We start from the raw sequence: 22,702 nt of genomic DNA on the forward strand, positions 1-22,702 counted from the left end.
CATATAAACACTGCAAGGTATTCCCCTTTCTTCTTTTGTGGCTGCCATAGTACTTAACTTGAGTTTTTTTCTGATAGCATAGGTAAAATTCTAAAAGATATGGGTTCAAATAAAAATAGCCATGTAACTGATTCTATTAGTTGTTTTAGAACTGTCTACATCCATTCAATAATAATGGCATTCTTTATATAAGAATAGTTTAAGTAGTGTCTTCTACTAAGGTACTTTTCATTTTTAACACACAATTAGGCAAACAAGTTGCCAACTAATCTATCAGTTATTTTCAAGACAGTTATTTTATGTTTTTACAAAAAATTGATTTAATAGTTTATGTAGATATACATAAAGTAACATAAATGTATTAAAATCAGGAAAACAAGATAAAGGATCTATTAAATTATAATTCTTTTAGAATTAGAATTAAAAGAAAACATTTGTAAACTATTATTGATTTTGACTGGGTATAGAGCTGGATCCAAATTTAGATTGAAACGTGATGTACTGTTAAGTCTGCCATTGTTCCTCAGATGCGTACTGATGATAGTACACTTAAAGAAAAATTATGCTGTAGAACTTAGTACTAACATTGTTCTTCAAACCTACCAGGACACTACTAAAAGCATAAAAATGACAGACTGGACTCTTCCAAGACTGACAAGCTTTGCTACATTAAGAGTCACATATTGTGTATGCATCTAACTACAATGGACAGTCCTGTTAGGTTAACAATAAAGAGTATTAGGCAGAGTCAACCATAAAATATCCCTGGTGATCTTAAGTAGAAGACAGTTGGACACATGTTGTGACAAAAATAATAGACCAACTAGATACTAACTATGGAAGACATAATGTACTGATATAGAAAATTTCAAAGATCTAAAGGAAAATGTTCTGGTGTTTGTTTATTCAAATTAATTGAAAATTCATTCAAAAGCAGATGTTGCCTACCAGTTTGTCACACAGTATTATTTTATTTCAATAACAACTGTAATGTGAAAGAATTGTGTGCTACATTGATTCTAGGTTGGTTTTATGTTTACTGTAAATAGTGTTGGCTACTAGTCAAGTAAGAATACAATTGTTTTTATAATTTATTTTCCTCAAATAATTTTAATTTCATCAATTATCATGTTTTATTTTTTCATGCATTTGCAGAATCTTTCTATGCCACAAGGTGTCAACAATACCATTCAATATAACGAAGATCATGTGGATCTAACGCTTCACTTTTCTGAAGACTTTCTTCTAGGTGAAAAATGTCTCTGGACTCCCATTTCCTTGAGATTCCTTTACATTTTTCCAGTACTAATCTTTTTGTTTCATAAGAGGATATCATTGGTTTTTTTCTGTTTTACTTCTTTCCCCACTGATTGTATCACTTTTAAAGTTACTCTTTCAGAAAAGTAAACTAAATACCCACTTCTGTTGTGGAATTTTAATACATGTGTATCGTTATAATTTGTTTTTATTCATGCACCTGTCTACTTCCTTCAGCCACTTAAAGCTAAGTTTTGAGAAAACCAAAGGGAAAATTTCTAAAATAATCCTGTAATAGTTAATCAAAGGGAAGAGAAATATTTTGAAATTTAAACATCAACTAGTCTCAAAACTTAAAAATGGCATATCTTTACTATTGGCATACTTACAAATGGTAAAAGAAAAAAAAGGCTTTTTAAATCATGAAACATGGTAAAATATTTATAAAAAAGGGGGGGGGGGATACAATACCTATGTTTTCTAAAGCAATAATTACCCACCTATATTCCACCGTCTATATTTTGCATCATCAAATTGTTGTCTTAAGACTAGGAAATCTATGACATCAGGCATATCATGGTACCTATTACAAACAGAAACAGACTGATAAGGTCACAAACCTATAAATATCTAAGGCATGTTCAAATTACTCTTGAAAATAGTCCAATACTATCAAAGCACTGCCTTGGTATCAGTCCTTACTTCATGGTAAATGATCCACCGGTGAGTTTACCAGTATCAGGGTCTAGAAAAGCAAGTTTAAGGCAGCAAAGGGTAGGCAATCCCACTTCATACTTTATTCCCACGATCTTCATCAGTTCTTGTTCCTACAATTAAAAAACTATATTATCTGCAGAATAAAATGTGGTGTGCAGACAACGGGTGGATGTCTAGGGTCTTTCCTCAATCACTACCTGTTTTATTTACTTAGACAGGCTTCTCTTACTGCACCTGTAACTTGCCAGTTTAGCTAGTCTGACCAGGTTGCCTGAGTCACGGCCTGTGCCTCCCCAGTGTTGAACTGAGAGTATGGAAGGGCAGGCACCCATCCTATATTTCAGCATACTGAAGAGCTCAACTTTTATCCTTACAATTTCATGGAAACTATCCCCAGCCCCATTTGATTTCATACATTCAACGAATAAACATCATACAACTTCTTTTAAAATGCAAAGAGTATCTTTCAATAAAGAAATATGCCAATATCATACCCTTAGCTCCATTTTATGCCATGGCTGTTTTTTAGGATTGATACTATAAATTTTATTTTTCCGGGCCATTTCAACATATGCTTCATGTCCTTGTCGAAAATAATAAACCTAAAATAAATAAATAAAATTGAAACCAAGAGTCCAAGACAACACTTATATTGAAATTATAAAACTTAGATATTACACAGAAATTCTAATACTGGAAAATTTAAATATTATTCCTCAAAGTTACATTAAAGCCACTTAATAAAAACTGAAGTGCTCTAATTAAAAACTTCTTAATGTATATAGTCAGAAAATTAAATGTGTAGCTGTTTTGTTTTAAACTTTATTATTTTTGGATTCAAAATAATAATCTATATGGTATAAGAAAGTCATTAATTACCAGGGGTAATTTTTTATAGTCACATTCTTTGGTTTTTGCTTTTTAATTCATGTAATTATGCGTGTGTAGAAAAATTTGAAACCAAACACTTATTTTCATACATATATTTTATCTAGCTCAATCCTTAATTTGAAAATCTTAAGTGCACATGCATGTGTATGCATCTCTATTTCAAGGTGATACTTCAATGATTCCTAGCAGCTGTCCTGTGGGACAGGTATTTGAATAATCTTCCATTACATATGCTTCTCATTATTAAAAATAGAAACATTTGTTTAATTTTTTAATGTTTATTAATGTTATGCTTGGAAGTATGTATGTGTACCATGTATGTGCTTAGTGCCTGCAGAGGTCCGAAACTGACATCAGATTCTTGATGCACCAGATAGATACTTTGGAATTACAAATGGTTATGAGCTGCCATGTGCTAGATATTGAGCCTGGGTTCTCTTCAAGAGCAGTGTTTTTAACAGCTGAGCCAACCAACTCTCCAGCCCATAAAAGCTCCTTTTAAAATGTGTTTAATGATCAGTAACATTGTAGATAGTCACTATCTTATATATTACTGCTCCTGTTGCTTGAGATTCATTGGAGGTAAGTAGTCCAAGACCCTGAGTTAACGATTTAGAAGGGGGGAAGGTTCAAGCACATGCATCTGAAAAGACGATGTCAGCAGGAATTAAACATATTTGACCACTCTGAAATCACTGCCATGTTATTTTTCTACTACAGACTCTGTTAAGAACTGTCACTGCAAAGGTATGTCCTAAGCTCCTGAAGGTTCTGAAGAAGGCTCTTTAAATAAATATATCATTCTGGACTGTTTGGTAGACTTACTTGTCCGTTTATTTTCATTTTCTAACTGTCATTTCCTACTTTAAAATAATAGTAATTACTGTGCTTTCAAAAATGAAGCTTCTGTTTAAAGTATTTTTATTGTCACTCTATTGGACATTAGGTAACACCTCTTAATTCTGTATTAAAAAACAAGGAGATAATAGTCCTGACAAATTCTGATATAAAGTCTTAAAATCAGTCTCAAATTCTTAACTACAGTCTAAAAAAGGGTTTTCTTATTTTAAGATTATAGACATTACGGACAGATAAGTTCTGAATGAGTAAATATAACTTGATATAAAATTAAAATAGAAATAAAGTGCTAAATCTTTTTTAAACATATTATGAATTTAAGTCTGTTTTTAAAATGAATGTATTTTTATAGAGAAATAGAAAATAATACGGACAGGAAGCAATCTCAAGGTTCTACCCATTTATGAAAAGCTACAGGCAATTAACAGCTGCATAAGGTGGGGGAGCCAGTATCCTAGAGGGACCAGCCTCCTGGTAGCAGTCAGCCTTAAACAAATACACATATGCAACACTAAATGGACTCAGCAGGCTGCACTGATATGTAGATGTCTGTTGAGTGTACATACACACATACATATATAGATAAAAAATAGTTAAAAGGAAAGGTCATAAATTTGAGGAGGGGGAGACACGAGAGAAGGAAAAGAAACGTTATGAATATAGTATTCATATATGAACATCCTGAAAAGCAATGACAAACACAAAACCCCACCAAACTTACAACACCAGTAAGTAACAGTAAAGAAGAGCAATTAAATCCTTCTGTTAAAATACGACAGTTCTACCCCAGTGGTAGTAGCATATGCCTTTAATCCCAGTCCTCGGGAGCAGAGGCAGGAAGATCTGAGAGTTTGAGGCCAGCCTGGTCTACAGAGTGAGTTTCAGGGTAGCCAAGGCTACATGGAGAAATACCATCTTAAAAAACTAAGCCTCTGACTCCTTCTCCAAAGGGTAGTTTTAAACATGGCAACAAAATTTGTTCTTTTATACTATTTAAATGATCACATAATTATTGTCCTAATGAATACTATTACTACATCTTTGGTTGAACCTTTTTGATACTCTGTTATGGACATTTAGAATGATAACACTTTTTAAAAAAAGGAACTTGCTGCAATCTTCCCAAAGTATGTTTCAAGAGCTGTAAAAGATACTCTTGAAAAAACTTAAGTAATTTTTAAATTTAAAAGTACCTCATCACCCATCTGTGGTACAAATGGACATCGTCTGGGAATTGTGTCTGTAATCCATGTTGAAGGCAGCCATTCTTCTAATGTAAGACCATTTTCAGTTAGCTCTCCAACAGCCAGTCTCTGAGAAAGTGGACAGCATTAGTAGTGTCTTAAAATGCAAGGAAATGGCTTCTTTGTAAATATTTTATTCTCCAGTACTAAGACCTTATTCTAGAAAAGGAGCAGTCCTGGCAATAGTTACTCAACTTTTCCAAATCACGGAGGGAAAGCTAGACAAAAGGAAATGCGCAGTCTTCACAAAACTCTCTAAGAACAGCCTTACAGATGAAAACTACAAATTCTTGTGGTTCCTCTCCTTTCAAAACAAGTTGTTTTATAAACAGTACAGATAGCAAATTAAAATGTGCTCAATGGTGTTAAAATCCTAGCCTTAGTGTGACAGTAGTTAAGATTATATCCTATAAATTAAGTAGTACTGAGGATCCAGGAAGCTAATTGCTTACATAACAGCAGCTATAAATTGGACATTCCATTTCTCAGCAACCGAAGACCAGTCTCATTCATTCAGTCCCATTTATTGTTTCTCACGTCACCTCTGCCCAGGCTGGATTAAACTCACTACGTAGTATAGCATAATCTTGAACTCTTATTTGTCCTCCCTTCCACTTCCTAACTGCTGGGGTACAGAAGGAGATCCCCCCACCCCAAATTATCTTCTTTCTTGCTCAAAGTAGCCATTTCATTGACTAAACTGTGCTCATCTCAAAACATACGCAAAAAAGCATCTTTTCTGAAATTGGTACTAAAAACCCAAATCTTTTATTTCATGGATTAAAGAACAACAGCAAAACAAACCTATGCCCCCAAGCAAACGTTTAATTTTATTTGTCACCATAAGTGATCTGATGATGATAGCCTTTATACCTTTATAACCTTACATTCAAGGAAAACAGACTGAAAAACAAAAATCAAAACAAAGAGCAAAAAGACCCTTCTGAAACAAAACGTTATCTTTAAGTAGAGAAACTTTATACAAGATAATAATATGTGACTGAATGTAACTAGGAGTTCTACACTGTATTTTGTTGGGTATTTGTTTTGATTTTTGTTTTTTTAAGTGAATTAACCCCTGAACTAGTAAAAATTAAGTTGTGTTCTACCCTAAATGGGCTTGCTATCATACAAAAGAAACAACATGACAGCAAAGAACACCACGTGCAGGAGACTCCTACAATTACTTCATAATACACAGTTTCTTCTTCTTACTGCTGATCACATGTGATATTTTTCAATTTAATGCCTCAGAGTGCTCTTATCTTGAAGAACATGGAACAACAACAACAAAAAAAAAAAGCCTTTGAGAGAGGTAAACTGAAAAGGCATAGGCAGAAACTATTTTAAAAGGATTACTGGATATATATAATAAGTAATAAATAGCAAATAACCAAGTCAAAGAGCACAATTTACCAAGTGTTGTATTTGTCAAGTTTTACTGAAAAATAACCACACATATTTGTCTTGTGTTTCACCCATGGCTACTTTCAGGTGTAATGGTAGACTAACTTTTGGAAGGGGCTATCTTCAGAATACTGGAGGGTGCTAAGCAAACTGACAATGCACAGAAGCAAATAATTGTCCTACCTAGCTATGACACTTATGGACCACAACAATCAATACTGCAAGATATCCCTAAGGGTACAATGGTGGTAACTCATATCTTGGTAGTAATCAACAGCTATCAAATTGAACTTTTGGTCCACTCAAAAAAGGAGGGCAATTGCAGTGAAATGTCTGGCTTTAAGTGAAATGTAAAGTCCTTGTGTTTGGCTTTGAGTAAAATGTTTCAGCCAAGCCTTTCCTATGATTGGGTCAGTCTTTTCCAAGAAGGTTGAACCCCTCTTCTTTGGAAGGTAAAGGTTTAACATCTTGGGAAGCTTCTCTCTACTGCAGTGCCTACAACCAATATCAACCAATAGGTAATCACACTTCGTACTAGAAACCTAACCAACTACACATGGCTAATGAGGTCACGGATCTTAGAGGACAATCTTCTATCACCACTTTACCAAAAAGCGTAATTCCTAACTGCATTCAAAATCTGCAGACAAGTATAGTGCTCATCCTTTGTCAAAGAAGTTTTTCTTTGTAACAAAGAGGAAAATATCGTTAGTCAAAAATGCAGAGAACTTGTGGGTTGTGCAGTCCTGATATATATGCACACACACAACACACCTTCAGCATCTAAGTTTCACTGAGTATCATGGGAAGAGGCAGAAAAATCGGAAGTCAGAAGTCCAGGAAGCCTGCTGTAAGAATGTGTCTCCTAGAAAAGACATGGAAGCTACAACCATGATATCTACGCAAGTTTGACAGAGAACTTCTGGCAACTAAGGAATGCTGAGAGCATGACAATTAAGTCATCCCTTGGAATGAGGATCCTGAAATTACATATATAAACAAACTCATTAGGAGGATTTTTTTGTTGTTTGTTTTTTTTTAAATGTATACACAATGAGAGAGAGAGAGAGAGAGAGAGAGAGAGAGAGAGAGAGAGAGAGAGAGAGAGAATGAGAGAGAAACCATAAGTTTCAGATGGGTAACATGGGGATGGGTTGGAGGGAGAAAGAGAAATAATGTAATTATATTTTAAAATTACATTTAATGAGAATTACAATTAAAAAGAAAAGAAAAAAAATGTCCTCTGAGAGAGAAAGTGGGTAGAAGCAAAAGGACAGGGTGGAATAATACATCTCTAAGTGACTCAGCCCAATATGCAGACAACTGTCCTGGTTAAACAACAGTCAAATGCTGAACGTTTTGAAGGCAGAACTACAGCTCCCTGGCAGAGTAAATGTTCAAGTAACAAAAAATAACCAGTATTACTCAAGAGTAAAAGATGGAGTTGTGATCACTATAGTGAAGGAGGAAGAGATAGAGCAAATTGAAGCAGATACGTGGGAAATATGCCTGGGCAATGGTGGCAAAGCCTTTGATCCCACCAGGGAGGCAGAGGTAGGCTGATCTCTGTGAGTTCAAGGCCAGTTTGGTCTCCAGAGTGAGTTTCTGGACAGTCAGGGCTACAAAGAGAAACCCTGTCTCAAGGGGGGGGGGGGGGAAGATTTGTAAGCGATTAGACACATTAAGTCAGATGACATCTAAGTAGTTATATAAATCATAAATGTTTATCACTAAGTTAGACCCAGCCACTGTGTGGAGTCTTAAATGTTAGGCTTCCCTGTTATGGCAAATGCTGAATACTTGGCTACTTGACTATGTATGGTGGTTTAGGGGGTTGGTAAAACTTTCAGAAGGTAAAGCATAATGGAAGAAAATTGTATTGCTGGGGCAAGCTGGCGAGGGGTTGGGGACAGGACATTGGAATCCCAGTTCCTTGCTTTTCTTGATCACAATGAGGTGAATATATACACTGCCCATTATGATGCTCTGGCCTCAGTCATTCCTGGCCATAAAACACCAGAGGCAACCAAACAGAAACTAAAACCTTGGATCTTAAGAACAAATAAACCAATTCTTCTTTTGATGATCTAGGATTTTATCTAAGCCACACGAATATTACAAAACAGACCACCTAACCCAACCATTTCCTCTAGAACAGCTCTAATTTACCCTGCTTACAAATAAGGTTGTAAGCAAAGGTTTGTCTGAAAGAGTTCTTTTGATAAAGGGAAACGTTTTAAAATCTCAATTTTATTGCAACTATAGTATGTTATTTACATCAGGCAATTACTTCTCCCAATAAAGAAAGTGTCAGTGTTGACAGGGATGGGTAGTAAGTCTTATAGAAGGTACAAATTGTACATTAAATAACTAATCTTGTAACTAAGACTTTGGTATCACACAGAACCATAAACACACATTTCAATACCCAATGATGCTAGGGGAAACTTAAGTATTTGGTTTAAGACTTCCGTCACTTAGAATTTAACCATTAAATTCATTAACTTCTTGCTACATGATTTTAGAATTTTTTAAAAACAACTTTCTCTCCATGGAGCTCTTAGAATGCCTCTAGGCGGATCTCAAGAATTTTCCCGTTTGATTTCTGAATTATCTCTAAAATATGTGACATTTCTTCTGTTATCTTGGGCATTAGAACATACTGTTAATTATACATTATTTTCAGAATAAGAATACTGGCTTACACTTATTTTCACTGATCATATTACTTTATAAATATTGAGTCCTGAATAGTTTGCTGAAAAAAATCTTGTTACTATTTCCTATATCTGCCTTAGAGTTTGTTTAATGAAAAGTTAGTCATATAGAAAATGTTCTCAGTTTTTTCATGCATTTAGTAAGAATACACTTATTTGCTTGCCAAGTGCTTTTCAATCTACAACTCTACACCTAGGAAGTAAATACTTTTATGTTGCCTGATATAATTTGTTGAAGACTATGTAAAAAAAAAAAAAAAATCCTTTAGAGCTACTGGTAAATATGGGAACAAAAGTCTTGTCAAAAGGCTCAATCCATGATATCTTTCCCCCCTGGTATTGTTTGTAAATATTTTAATCGATTCATAATATCTTAATCTCCTCAAAGTATGTCCAATAAACAAGTCCTTCTATAATATTGTCACAGCAAAGCAACAGCATTAAAAATATTCCTAACAGAAGATTAAAATACAGCACTGGCTGAAACTATATTCACCATCATTCATAAGGCAAAAACTGAGGACAAATGTGACATTGTCTTTGGTAAAGCTCCATCGTTGGTAAAGAACCATCATCTCATTATAAACCCAAATTAAAGCAAGTTATAATTAGAGCTGAAATATGTATTCAAAAATCAAATATAGGCTTAGCACAGACATATACTTATAATTTTCAAAGCTTCTTAGGAATAAAGAGATAACATATTAGGCTGCAAAGAAAGTAAAAGAAAAAAATTTTGCTGTGGGAGGGGGAAAGAGTTTTCTATGTAGCCTTGGTTATCGAGGAATTTGCTATGTGGACCAGACTGGCCTCAAATTCACGAAGATTTCCCTGTTTCTGACTCCCAAGTGCTGACATTAAAGCTATTCAACACCACTCTGAGCTAGGAAAGGTTAACATATATTCTTTACTCAATTATGTCTTTAAATTTAAATAGTTATTCCGGTTAGGTATGCACAAGTACCAGCAGGGATCAATTCTCACATTATACCATGTGGGACCCAGGGATCAAACTTAGGTGGATAGGCTTGGTTGGCAGCGAACATCTTCCTTCGCCTTCTATCACCCATAACCTCTCCATTAGCTATTATTACATGGAGACGCTTAGTTCAGTATTTTAGGTAACAGAAAAATATGCATTTACTTCAAATAAGAAATAAACTGACACATTCTCATTTCCTAGTTGAAAATTTTCATCTTTATGAAGACAGGTTTTCACTATTGTACCCCTCATTCTTGTCTCTACTCTCATAATATCCAGACTTACTAACCAAAAACAAACAAACAAAAACCCACATTAAATAACTCAGAAAGTGAAAACTTGTGGCTTGCACACTATATTTAATAAAAACATGCTGTAAGAAGTGTATCTTACCCAATAATTGATTTGTATTTGCTTTATGGTCAACTATGATAGGTTTTGTCATTTATATTTCATGTGATGTCTACCCTGGAGTTTTTCTGTATTTTTAACAATAATAATTAGGATAGCTAAATAAAGGCTATTAGTAGACACAATCTGTTTTATATTATTTTCCTTATTTAAATAAATCTCACTGGATTTAAAAAATGCTTTAAAATTAAATGCTCAAATATTTACCATGGTAATGTTATGAGTAAATATTCTTAAATGTCAAACACCAAAACATTTGTGTTAACCTATCTAGACATGTACCTTACTACTGCTTATTATATAATTCTGAAATTTTTTCTATTATAATTCAATAAACCTCAACAATGTTGGATTTTTTACATTTTATGCTTTAAATCATTTCTCCAGAACAAAACACAAGACTTAAAAATTTAAAGCAATCATGGGAGAATGGCAAAGTAGAAGGATTCAGAGGGTCCAGGAAACCTACAAGTAGAACATTATGAGAGGCAGATTTGGGCCCAGGGGTCCCGCTCAAACTAAGGCACCAGCCAAGGACAATACAGGTGGTAAACTTTAAACCCCTACCCAGATCTAGCCAATGGTCAGAACATTCTCCACAGTTGAGTGGAGAGTGGGATATGACTTTCTCACGTACTCTGGTGCCTCACATTTGACCATGTCCCCTGGAGGGGGAGACCTGGTGGCACTCAGAGGAAGGACAGCAGGTTGCCAAGAAGAGAGACTTGATACCCTATGAGCATACACAGGGGGAGGAAGTCCCCCTCAGGAACAGTCATAGGGGAGGGGAATAAGGGGAAAATGGGAGGGAGGGAAGAATGGGAGGACACAAGGGATGGGATAACCATTGAGATGTAACAAGAATAAATTAATAATAAAAAATAAAAAGAAAAAAAGAAAAAAATTTAAAGCAACCTTTTGTTTTCTTTCTTTGGGCTTTTTTTTCTTTGGTGATATTGGTCCATCTTTTTCTTCATTTGCCTTTTTTCTTTCCTTTTTAGTATGTTTTTGCTTCTGATTTTCAGATTCCTCTTCTTCATCTGAACTACTTTCTGCTTTCTTTGCTTTATGCTTAGGAATTTTCTTTGGTGGCTGCAAATTAATTCCGGCATCTGCTGTCCAATCAGAATAATCACTAGAGTAGTCACTAAAAGGAAAGAAGCAACTTTTAAATCACACATATAGAGTATAGTTGTAAGGCGCACACACACACACACACACACACACACACACACACACACGAGAGATAAAAAGCATGAATGAACTAAAAGTTACCTTCTTATGCTCAACTCTCCTTCATATCCAAAAATAAAATTTGTAACTGTCATGGAAAATTAAACTTAAAAACCGTTTACAATTTTAATAAGCATACTGTTTTACACATGTCACTAATACTTGTCATGTAAGAAATAAGGGGAAAAAACAATAAGGAATGGAGGTATCACCATGAACGTAGAAAGAGGCCTGGAAAGCCACATGCGTATACCACAATAAGCAAACAAAGGAATTTCATTCATGAGGGGACTTTATCTTTTCAGTCTTCTGAAGTGCTGATGACTGAAGTCTTGTAAGCACTATACCACTGAACCAGCCAAAGTAAGAAATTCTTTTTTATTTTTAAGATGGGGTCACACTGTGTCTGCCTCTGCTTAAAAGAATGCAGTATCATGCCTGGCTTAGGAGGAAGTTCTGTGCTGTTTGTAGTTTTGAGAGACAGGGTTTCTTTGTGTAGCCCTGGCTGGCCTAGAATACTCTGTGGATCAAACTGGCCTCTCTGAGTAGACCAAGAAGGGTTGGAACTCAGAGAGATCTACCTGCCTCTGTTTCCCAAGGACTGAGATTTAAGGCATGCACCACCACACTGTCTGGCAAGCATAAAGTTCTTAGCCAATGAGAATGCTCTTAGCAGGCAGATACTGAGCTGGCAAGTGAAATGTATACCTACACAGTAGAAAGGCTTAACTCAAAAATTACTAGGCATGTAAAATAAAGTAAGTTCAGGGTAAGGCTGTGGCTCAGTGGTTTTTCACCTAGAATACAGGACATCCTAAGTCTGACTAACCACAGAACCACAAAAATTACATTCAGTGAAGATTATTTTATCTACCTTTCCATTACAGATAAAAATACAGGACAAACTCTTACATGCTACCATCGATCACGCTTGCCATATCTTTACATTTGACCTCTATGGATATATGTAGTTCTGACATGGCACCCCACACACATCTAGTTGAATTACCTTCTTTTTTTACTTTTAATACACTACAGTGTCTGCTTATTTTACATAGATATATAATTATAAATGTCGTAAAAGGATGTGTTAGTTTGTTAAAATTAAACCACTAGCTCTGTGTGATATACGATCTTATCTTTCAAATATTAACTAGTAAGCTAAGAACAAATTCTGTAGTTTTACCATCACTGCCTTTTCCCTAGTCTAAATAATTTTTACAGTGTTTTACTTGATTCTTTGTAAGAGTAATCACTCTAATCACTTGATCAGAATCAAAGAAATATGTTTTTCTAGTAAGAATTGGTTGTTTAAATGATTTTGTTGTTTTCCCTAGCACAAAGTCTTCCTATTTAGTTGGCTGGCCTGGGATTCCCTATGTGTATCAGGATGTCCTCAAGATTACAGAGGCCCTCCTTTTCTACTTCCTGAGGGCTAAGATTAAACCCATGTACAACCATGCAGGATCTTTACATTTGATTTTTAATAACCTAAAAAATGTTTTCAAATACCCCTTTTAATACAGGTTCTCCTCAATTTATGAGCATTTCATTCTTCAAAAACAGGAAACTATTAAATTACTTATAGACATTTATATATCAATATTAACAATAACTACTGAGTGTCAAGGAAGCCTTTGAACCTAAAACTGACTAACACTTGAAAAAAAACTTATAGCTTCAACTTAATGTCTTCTTTGGAAGTCTATTTTAGGAACTGCTGAAGCAGGGGAAAAAAATATAAGGAACAACTAATAATTTCCCTCCCCAAGGGTGAAACCCCACTGACCATTAAAAATTTGTAACACAGCTAAGGCTACTAGGCCTTTAAAAATGTGAAATTCTGACAAGCATTTCTCACTTGCATGACCAAAACAAGACAGAAGTATAAAGATGTAGTTTCATTTCATTGCTGGTAGAGAAAAATTAGTAATATTCCTTAAATACAACCTCAGTATTTTCATAATCTGGTGCTTACACCAGCTAGTTTTAATTCTGTATGATAAATACAACATTCAGAAATACAGTAACAGGTAGGCAAATGAGCTAAAAAGATTATTTTACAGATCTAGTTGCAATTTTTCTATAAAGACATGTCAGGAAGGAACTCTAAACATCTGTTAGGCAAGAGACTCTTCAAATAACTTTATAGTCAAGATTTGGTTGGGCAGAAGTAGAGAAGCTTAAAAAGTGAAACTCCCTTCCCTGTTACCTGGAACTGCCATCACTGTGCCATGCCCGCTCGTCTTCTTCAGACGTCCCACCGCTGACAGCAACTACCTCACCCTCCTGTGACAGGCGAGACACATTTCTTAAGACAACACCTAAGACTAGTACCACACCTAAAACCTGACTTGGGGGTAGAAAAATAAAACTTCTGTATTTTTATTAAAAAATGTTGAAACAAATGTTCATAAATAATATCTATCAATACCAGATTGAGAACACTGCTTGGGTAATTGTTTCATTTTATTTTTCAGAGCTGAAATTGAACGCAAGGTATTGGATATGGCAGTTCTGAGCTGTATGTGCGGCCTTCTGATTCTCTTTCATGTTTCCAAAGAGGTAGAATTACGGGTTTACACCAAAACCATAGGCTTCATTCATTATTTAAAAGTCTAAGAATTTATTAAATGATAGACATAAAGCTCCATACTTCAACAAAAACAGGGTATTCATTCCCTCCCTAGCCTCATATTATCCAATGAGAGATGGACTAAATCATCATCATCACCATCAACAACAACAACAACAATACAGCCTCCAACTGTTTTTCCTCTTAGCAACTAACTATTCAAAGTTCAGAGTACACTATGGGTGAAGCTATGTGTTTCACAAGGCTGTTACTTCTTGTTACAATTCTTATATAAATCTACTCTATACAAATGTCATGCTTCAACAGTAACAGTCCCCAGTAACTGACCTATTTTAAGTGTTTTGTGTTTGTCATGTTATTTAGACTTACCAAGAATTAGAAATAAGAATAATTCATCTCAATACAAAAAAAATAAAGGTTTTAAAAACTTTACAGAAAGTTATTTGAAGAATCAAAACTATTCTGAAGAGCTTAATTTGAACCTACGTCATCGTAGTCCAATGCCTTGGCAATTTTCATTAAGAATAATGCAGTTTTATATTACTTGCTAGGCACTTTCAAACCATTAAGAGGTTAGTACACATTGTCACTTAAATAAAATAATTAATTGTTAAAAATTTATTTATTTTATGTGTATGAGTCTTGTCTCATGTTTGCATGTGTATCATATGTGAGCATGCTGCCTGGACGTCAGAATAGGGGGTTAGTACCATGGAACCAACTAGAGTCCTGGAGTTACACTTGGTTGTGAGCCTCCATGTGGGTGCTGGATCCCAAACCCAGATCCTTTAGAAAAGCAGCTAAGTGTTTTTCATAGTTGAGCCATCATTCCAGCAACAGAATATTTTACTCCTTAAAATTTTAATTAAATATGATTATGTCATTTCAACCATCCTTAACCCCCAGATCCCTCACTGGCCGCTTTTTCATTTCTGTTTATCTACTTATCTATTTATTGCAAATAAATATAAAAATGCAACCTGCTCAATATATTTAAGTACTCCTTATGGTTTTCTTTTGTTTTGTTTCTAAGGAAAAGAAGTATTTCTAGCTTGGTGTCTAAGTGAAGACTGTGTTCACAAGTGTTCAGTAAACTAACTGAAATCCACAAATAAATTAGTTATTTTTATATTTCATGTTTTTCCTTAAAAAGAAAAAAAATAAAATTACTTTTAATTTCTAAATTCAAAACATTAAAAGACAAAATACCTCAACCAAAATACCCAGACTTCTTTCTATTAATAATTATTTTATATGAACATATTCTAGTTTCTCTAAAGATTTTACTTGACAGTTTTAAAAGGATGCTAAATTAGACTAATTTTCATGTCACTTATGTAATAGTCAAAATACCCAGGTTCCTAATAAATTGAACAGTAAAAGTACCTTATAAAGTTTTATATTTGAAGGAATATTATAAATCTCTCAACAATAAAGATTTTGTAATGCAACTGAATTGTCCATGTGTACTTTATATTCTTGGCACTTTCCAAATGTTCCACAGATAGGCAAGGAAGCAAAGACCTATCAGGCAGCTGAGAGAGGGCATCACTCGCACTTCGGTTTGAGCAATACACTGTCTTAACAAAATCACCCTCTCCCATCTCTAATATCAGGTAATTTGTACTTCTGCTGTTTCGATAGAATAACGACATCATTTTAACTTGCCTATATCAGGATGTGTGTGTGTGTGTGTGTGTGTGTGTGTGTGTGTGTGTGTGTGTGTCTATAACATTATGTCAAGTGCTGTAAAGCCACTGGTTCCTCCTGGAATAACACGTGGGTTTAGAAGGAGCCAACTATTTCTCTAAAAGAACGGATGGGAGGCAGGGAACCCTGAGAACCAAGCACATGGACAAGGAGGAGGCAGGAAACTGAACTCTGGAACAATACCAGGCTTCTTTCCTTTGAAGAGGAAAATTTGTTTGCAAAGAAAGTGACTAAAGCAGGTGAGAGTTCCTACAATAGCTGGTTTATTCTGGCTAAAAACCAGCTCTTTACTGTCTCTCATGAATCTTCTTTACTACTCAAATATCAAGTCTCTAAGAAAACAAAAAAAGACAATAAATCCTGTTGGAAAAGAATCACGAAATGTAATTTTTTTTTTTTTGAATTTAAATTTGAAAAAATCTGTTTCTGAGTTGGGTCTAAGTATTACTGCCAAAACAAGCCTCAAATTTCTGGACTCAAATGCATTCTGTGTCAGTCTCCTAAGTGCTGAGCTACAGAAATATTTCAAGGTACCAGAGATTTTGAAACTAACTTACACTATGGATAGCATCTCTGCAGATACTCAAGAAAATTCTGAAATATGCTTAATATAAGATATAACTTGGCTTCAAAATACAAATGCATATTGCTATCTAACGTAAACCCATCTCTCAAAATTAAAACACACTAAAAACTATGAAGGAGAAATTATTTAGATTGAAGTCCCAAATAAGATGATGGTTGATTACTGATTGTTTTTTGCTTTAAAAATAAAAAAATTAGTAAGAACAACATTTTAGAGAAATTTGTGCATAACCAATGGTAAAACGTTAAGAATAAGAAGCTCTAAATTTATAACTGAGGTTAAAAAATAACCCAAACAGACAACTGCTTCTAATTACTGTTATAGTCACACTAAAACAGAACCATCAGGAACCAGTTTAATAGCTCAGCTCTAATATAAAGGGAACCTGCATTAATGATTAGTCATTAACAGTTACATAGATATAAAGTTTAAATATATTTGAAGCTCAGAACACTTACAGGACTTTCATTAATTAGTATTTTGTATTTAACATAATCTATTCTCAAGGTATTCTTCTTACTTTGCAAACAATGGAGTCTTACTTAAAATTTGAGTACAAGAGATACAGAGATTTGTAAATGTGCTAAGATCTTACATCTGAAGAACTAGTCCCATTTTCTATCTCTTCTAGGGGCCTCGGTGTTTCTTCCAGGGCAGATCTTGTACGGTAACTGTGTTGATTTGCCTGTTGCTTTTTGGATTCTCCAAGATCCAGGAAATGTTCATGAGTATGATTCTGAAATAAACAGAAATAAAATTACTCACCATAGGCTTTAAAAAATAGGTTTATTATTACAGAAAATTCATACATATCTAAAATACCACTGAAACGGACTACCAAATGAAATTCTTTCTGAAATAAATCACAGAAAGTTAACTGCAAGCTGGGTATAGTGGCTCACTCTTAATCCCAGCACTCAAGACAGAGGCAAGTGGGTCTCAGCTACATAATGAGTTTCAGGGCAGTTAGAGCTATGTAGAGACCCTATTTTAACCCCGACCCCAACCCCATCCCTAAAAGAAATCATTTGCAGATGCCAATAACCAAGAACAAATTGACAAGGTCAAACACTAACAGAGATTTTCAAACATAACATGCTCCTATAAAAGTTAAAGCAACTTCAAGAGTGAAAATCACCACATCCTTAAATACACATCCTGTTACAGAAAACCAGATGCTATGAAAAAGAACCAAATAAAGATTCTTAAAATAAAAAACTAAACATTTAACCGGTTTAATCGATTAGTGAGTGAGAATATGAAAACAGGCTAATTACTGCTCAAAGCTTCAATAAAAACAAATTTGAGTGATGCAAATGCCTGAAAAACACAGGACTCAGAAGGAAGACTGAGAGGATCCAGAGCTGAAACCCTGCCTCAACAACAAAACAAAAAACAAACAAACAAACAAACAAAAAACCCATCAACAAGAAAGAAAGAAAGAAAGAAAGAAAGAAAGAAAGAACACTCTAAACAATGTTTTAAGGTTTTAGAACAGTTAAACAAATAAAACTTACATTGGACATACCAGTCAAACCTAAAAACACAAAAAGGAAAACTAAGCACTAAAGATTATCCTAAACAATGAACTTGGAGCTAGAGAGATGTTCAGCTAAGAGCAATCAATGGTGGTCTTGCAGAAGACCTCTCAGTTCAGATCCCAGAACCCACATACAGGCTCATAGCAGGGATTCTGTTGAATTCTCCTGGCTTCTACTGGCACTGTATGCAGAAAGTATATATACATACAAACAGGCAAGCATTTCAAGACAAATCTTCTTTTTGAAAAATGAACCTGACCCTAGACGCTAAGAAGAGAACAGTAGAAAAACCAGACCCAACACAAATCAGACATCTACCAAAGACATTACATGCAGTAAGCAGCAAACCCCTACCCAGATCTAGCCAATGGACAGGACATTCTCCACAGTTGAGTGGAGAGTGGGGTATGACTTTCTCACATACTCTGGTGCCTCACATTTGACCATGTCCCTTGGAGGGGGAGACCTGGTGGCACTCAGAGGAAGGACAGCAGGTTACCAAGAAGAGACTTGATACCCTATGAGCATATACAGGGGGAGGAAGTCCCCCTCAGGAACAGTCATAGGGGAGGGGAGTAGGGTGTAAGTGGGAGGTAGGGAGGAATGGGAGGATAGAAGGGATGGGATAACAATTGAGTTGTAATCTAAATAAATTAATAAATAAAAATTTTTAAAAAAGAATGTGATCTGATAGGCTGTGGCCATATGATGGGGGCGGGGAAGTCCGCTTCAGTCAGAAGTCCAGGGGAGGGATTAGGACAGAAGAGAGAGGAAAGGTGGAAATGGGAAGATAGAAGTGAGGGGATAACAATTGGGATGTAATCTGAATAAATTAAAATAAAAAGAATTTTTGGTTAGGTGTAAGTTTTGATATGGCAGCATGTAATAAATTATCCTGTTGTATAAAGAAGAAAAATGAACCTGACCATAGACGCTAAGAAGAGAACCGTAGAAAAATCAGACACAAAGTAATTTGAAAATAACATTCTATTCTCACTGACAAAAGTAAAATGAATGGTTACATATGAATGCAAGATTCACTCCAAACACATCTGGTCTAAATGTTATAGAAATCTAGAAGTATGTAAGATATAAAAAGGAAATAACGTTTTACCCTGTCAAAACCTGATTAATGCACTATTAAGAATTTAGTATTTGTTTTCATTTGGCATAAAAAGTTTCTCACTACTCAAATTCATGTCATTTAAAGTTACTATGCCCTCACAAATTGATACTTCTGGCAAGATAAATTCCAGATAGAAAAATAAAAGCAGAATTTTAAATGGATTGGGCCTCAAGCTTCTTGGACTCTGCTACCTTGGCTTCCCAGTCTGGGATAGAGGGTTAGCCGCACACCTGGCTATTTTACACGCCGTGATGAACGACACTGATCAAGAAAGATATGTTAAACAACAATAATTTTTCTCCCCCTTCAACACAAAGTAGAATCTATTTTATTAGAGTCTCGTGTCATGATGCTTTGGCCAATGATAAACCTAGCATGATATAATGAAAAAGCAGCAGCAAAGAGCCCTCCACAGCACAAGCATATATGCTCTCTGCACCTTTCTCTTGACTGAACCTTAAGCCTAAAACCTTAACTGAGAACTCAGACTATCTTCATACAATGTGGTCAAATCCTGGAAAAATAAGAAAACGAAAAAGGTCTTTAATCCTCACTAAAAGGTGCCATTCTCAATCCTGGATTACAAAGGCTTTTTAAAAATTTAAATCATATTTTCTTATTTGTGTGTTTACGTATATGTGGCACTCATATAGAGATCAGAGGACAATGTTGTGAAGTCAGTTCTATTCTGCCATATTGGTTCCTGGGGTCCAACTTAGCTTTCCAGTCTTGGCAGCAAACGCCTTCTCAGCTGAGCCAATCTTGTCAATCACTACCAAGATTTTTATTTTTGTGGTTGTGATCCTAGTCTTTAATGACTGAGTCACAAAGATTTTTATAAGAAAAAATATTTCAACTTGTGTAAAGTAGTCAGAAACCAGTATTTTTTTTTTTTTTTTCTTAATTTGTTTGGGTCACAGCTCAGTGTGATAATGAAGGCTTGCTTGAGAAGCTGTTTCACAGTCTTTTTAAATTGCAGAACTGAGGGATGAGACTTTTCAGGTAAGCTAGAGGATGGAAAAAACAAGTCGTGCAGGGTAGGAGCACCGAAAGACAAAAGACTAGGGACACTCTACTCTTATTTATTTTTTTAAGTGTTTGTTTATGTGCGCCATCCATGTCATATGCTTTCCTGGTCTGCGTAGAATCCAGAAAAGACTGTTGGATTCCCCTAGATCTGAAGAAAATTATAAGTGACAAACACAGTTCCTCTTTTAACAGCAGCAGGTACTCATAACCAATAACAGATCTCTTCAGCCATCAATCTACCCAATTTAAGAGACAGAAAATCTGTTCTTTTTATCAAATATCAGATGACTAATTACTAATAACATAAGTTTATGTGGGAGAAAAAAATCAAATAATCGAAATAAATAACTATGAATGAACTATAGTAACTTTTCATTAATATTAATCTGCTTAAAATATAATGTTAATGATTACAATTTTAAGAAGAAGCTTTAAAATGGTCATTATACTTACCCCTATAATATTAATGATCAAATAAATATTTACCTTTGAGACATTAAGTATTTTATTCTCTTTTGCGACAGCTAAGTGTTTCCTTTTCTCTTCTGACCTGTAACTCTTTATTTCTTCTTCTCCCTTTGCAGTTCTCCATTCTTCTTGTCTACTAAAAGAGAATATTTGAAAATGTAAACATTAAGTCTACATTTTACAACTTATTTCCTTTTAAGTGAATGGTGTTATTAAGGTAACAATGTGAGGTTTGTTCTGGAATTTTATTTCCAGGTGAAACATGTGCCTCAGGACACATGAGACTGGTTTTGCTTCCACCCTCATTTCAAACCGTTTCTGCTGTGTTAATTATAAATCAAGTCAAGTATTAAATTCTGTGAAGTTATATCAAGACCCTTTCCTTATTTGAAATATGGCTGCGCTCACACACCCTTACATGTCCAACAGGACATGTGCAATCTAATAACAGCAGAGCCTTAAAGTTGAACCACCAATTCCGGAAACACACAATTTTTTTTCATTGACAGATATCAGACCCTACTACTCAAAAAACAAAACCATGTTCTATTCTAGACATCAGCTGGAACTAAAGGGGTGGGAGGTGGGGTTGATAAAAAGGGGGAATAACTTTGAATTTTAATTTCATTTAACCAAACTTCTGAGAACTAAAGAATTTTATTTTTATGTTATCTTGCAAGTTTTATTGACTTGCAAGAGAACTGAATTTTTGAATTTTTTTTTCCAAGATGAAAAAACAAGAAAGAAAATAGCATTCAGAATGCCCATACATCGCTGATACACTCACACTAAAGCATATTAATACTTTAATTTTACTTTCAGTCTAGTCATATTAATGAGATAATGAAATTTAAATCTTCAGAAAAAAGCCTCACCTCAAATTTAATTTTTTGATCTTTTTATACTTTTATGTTGAAATAATCTTAAATTCACATAGAGACGTGAAAAAGGCACAGAAATTCTTGTATCCTTTATTCAGTTTTCTTCAATGGTAAAATCTTGCAAAAGTGTCGTATAATGTCAATACCAACATGCGGACATTGATTACAATCACGAATCAACCTTCAGGTTTCTCTAGTTTTACTACTAATCATTTGTAAATGTTGGCTCAATGCAAATATACTGTGTGTGTTCCTGTGTATTTATCACAAGAATCAATATACAAAGCATCTATTGACATAAAAATATTTTGTATTACCCTTTTATTATCATACTAACACTTTCTTCTGCCTCCAATCTCCCTCCCTTCTAATTCTTAGTGACCATTAATTTGCTCTCCAACCCTGTTAATTCAATCATGTTAATAGAATCAAAGAGTATGTTTTAATTAAGCATCCAGTCCACAAGACAGATTTATCTAAGTTATTTCATCAATAAGTTGTTCCTCTATAAAGTAGAATACCCATGTGATTAATCATGTACCACTAAAGGAAATTTGGGCTTATTCTCTTAGCTTTGGGGGGGGGAGAGGTCGGTGGCTATTGCGCTCATGAACTCACAGCAATTGTGACTACCTTAACAAGATTGGGTCCCTCAAATTTTGTGATGGGTAAGGGAGGGATCCATAAAGTCACAAACCTTTCTGAGGATTTATAGGCAATTAAACTCATGTAGAGGCAGGAGTTCTCACCTCTCCCTGAGAAGCTATTGGTAGTTAATGGTTGCTGAGGAAGAGACATTTTTTTTCAGCAGTCTATACTCATAAGCTGCCCAGGTCCAAATAAGTTACCTCTGCTTACTTAAGCAAGTATAATTAAACTTGCTGGATTATCAAAACAAACAAACACCAAAATATAAGGGAAAATAATCATGAAAGTAAAGGGGATCAGTGAAAACTAAAGAAGGCAAAGAAGGATAGTGTGAAATAATCAAAATAATTGCACATATATGGAATGAATGAATGGCATAATGAAGCCCATTATGATGTAT

General features: G+C 34.8%; 1 protein-coding gene across 3 annotated transcripts in view; it reads right to left on the minus strand.

The window, feature by feature from the left end:
- Phip (pleckstrin homology domain interacting protein) overlaps nucleotides 1-22,702 on the minus strand; it is a 115,411-nt gene that overhangs the window by 22,586 nt on the left and 70,123 nt on the right. For 2 of the 3 annotated variants that reach the window (XM_051140244.1, XM_051140241.1), the window contains exons 20-27: nucleotides 20,792-20,909; nucleotides 17,205-17,345; nucleotides 13,930-14,006; nucleotides 11,400-11,631; nucleotides 4,917-5,036; nucleotides 2,469-2,576; nucleotides 1,960-2,084; nucleotides 1,758-1,840 (exon numbers count right to left, since the gene is read on the minus strand). In XM_051140244.1, coding sequence (XP_050996201.1) covers nucleotides 1,758-1,840; nucleotides 1,960-2,084; nucleotides 2,469-2,576; nucleotides 4,917-5,036; nucleotides 11,400-11,631; nucleotides 13,930-14,006; nucleotides 17,205-17,345; nucleotides 20,792-20,909 — 1,004 coding nt within the window. The remainder of the gene's footprint in view (nucleotides 1-1,757; nucleotides 1,841-1,959; nucleotides 2,085-2,468; nucleotides 2,577-4,916; nucleotides 5,037-11,399; nucleotides 11,632-13,929; nucleotides 14,007-17,204; nucleotides 17,346-20,791; nucleotides 20,910-22,702) is intronic. The other variant, XM_051140243.1, reaches the window with a different exon arrangement.

This window comes from Acomys russatus, chromosome 32, assembly GCF_903995435.1.
Source record: "Acomys russatus chromosome 32, mAcoRus1.1, whole genome shotgun sequence".
Classification (NCBI taxonomy): domain Eukaryota; kingdom Metazoa; phylum Chordata; class Mammalia; order Rodentia; family Muridae; genus Acomys; species Acomys russatus.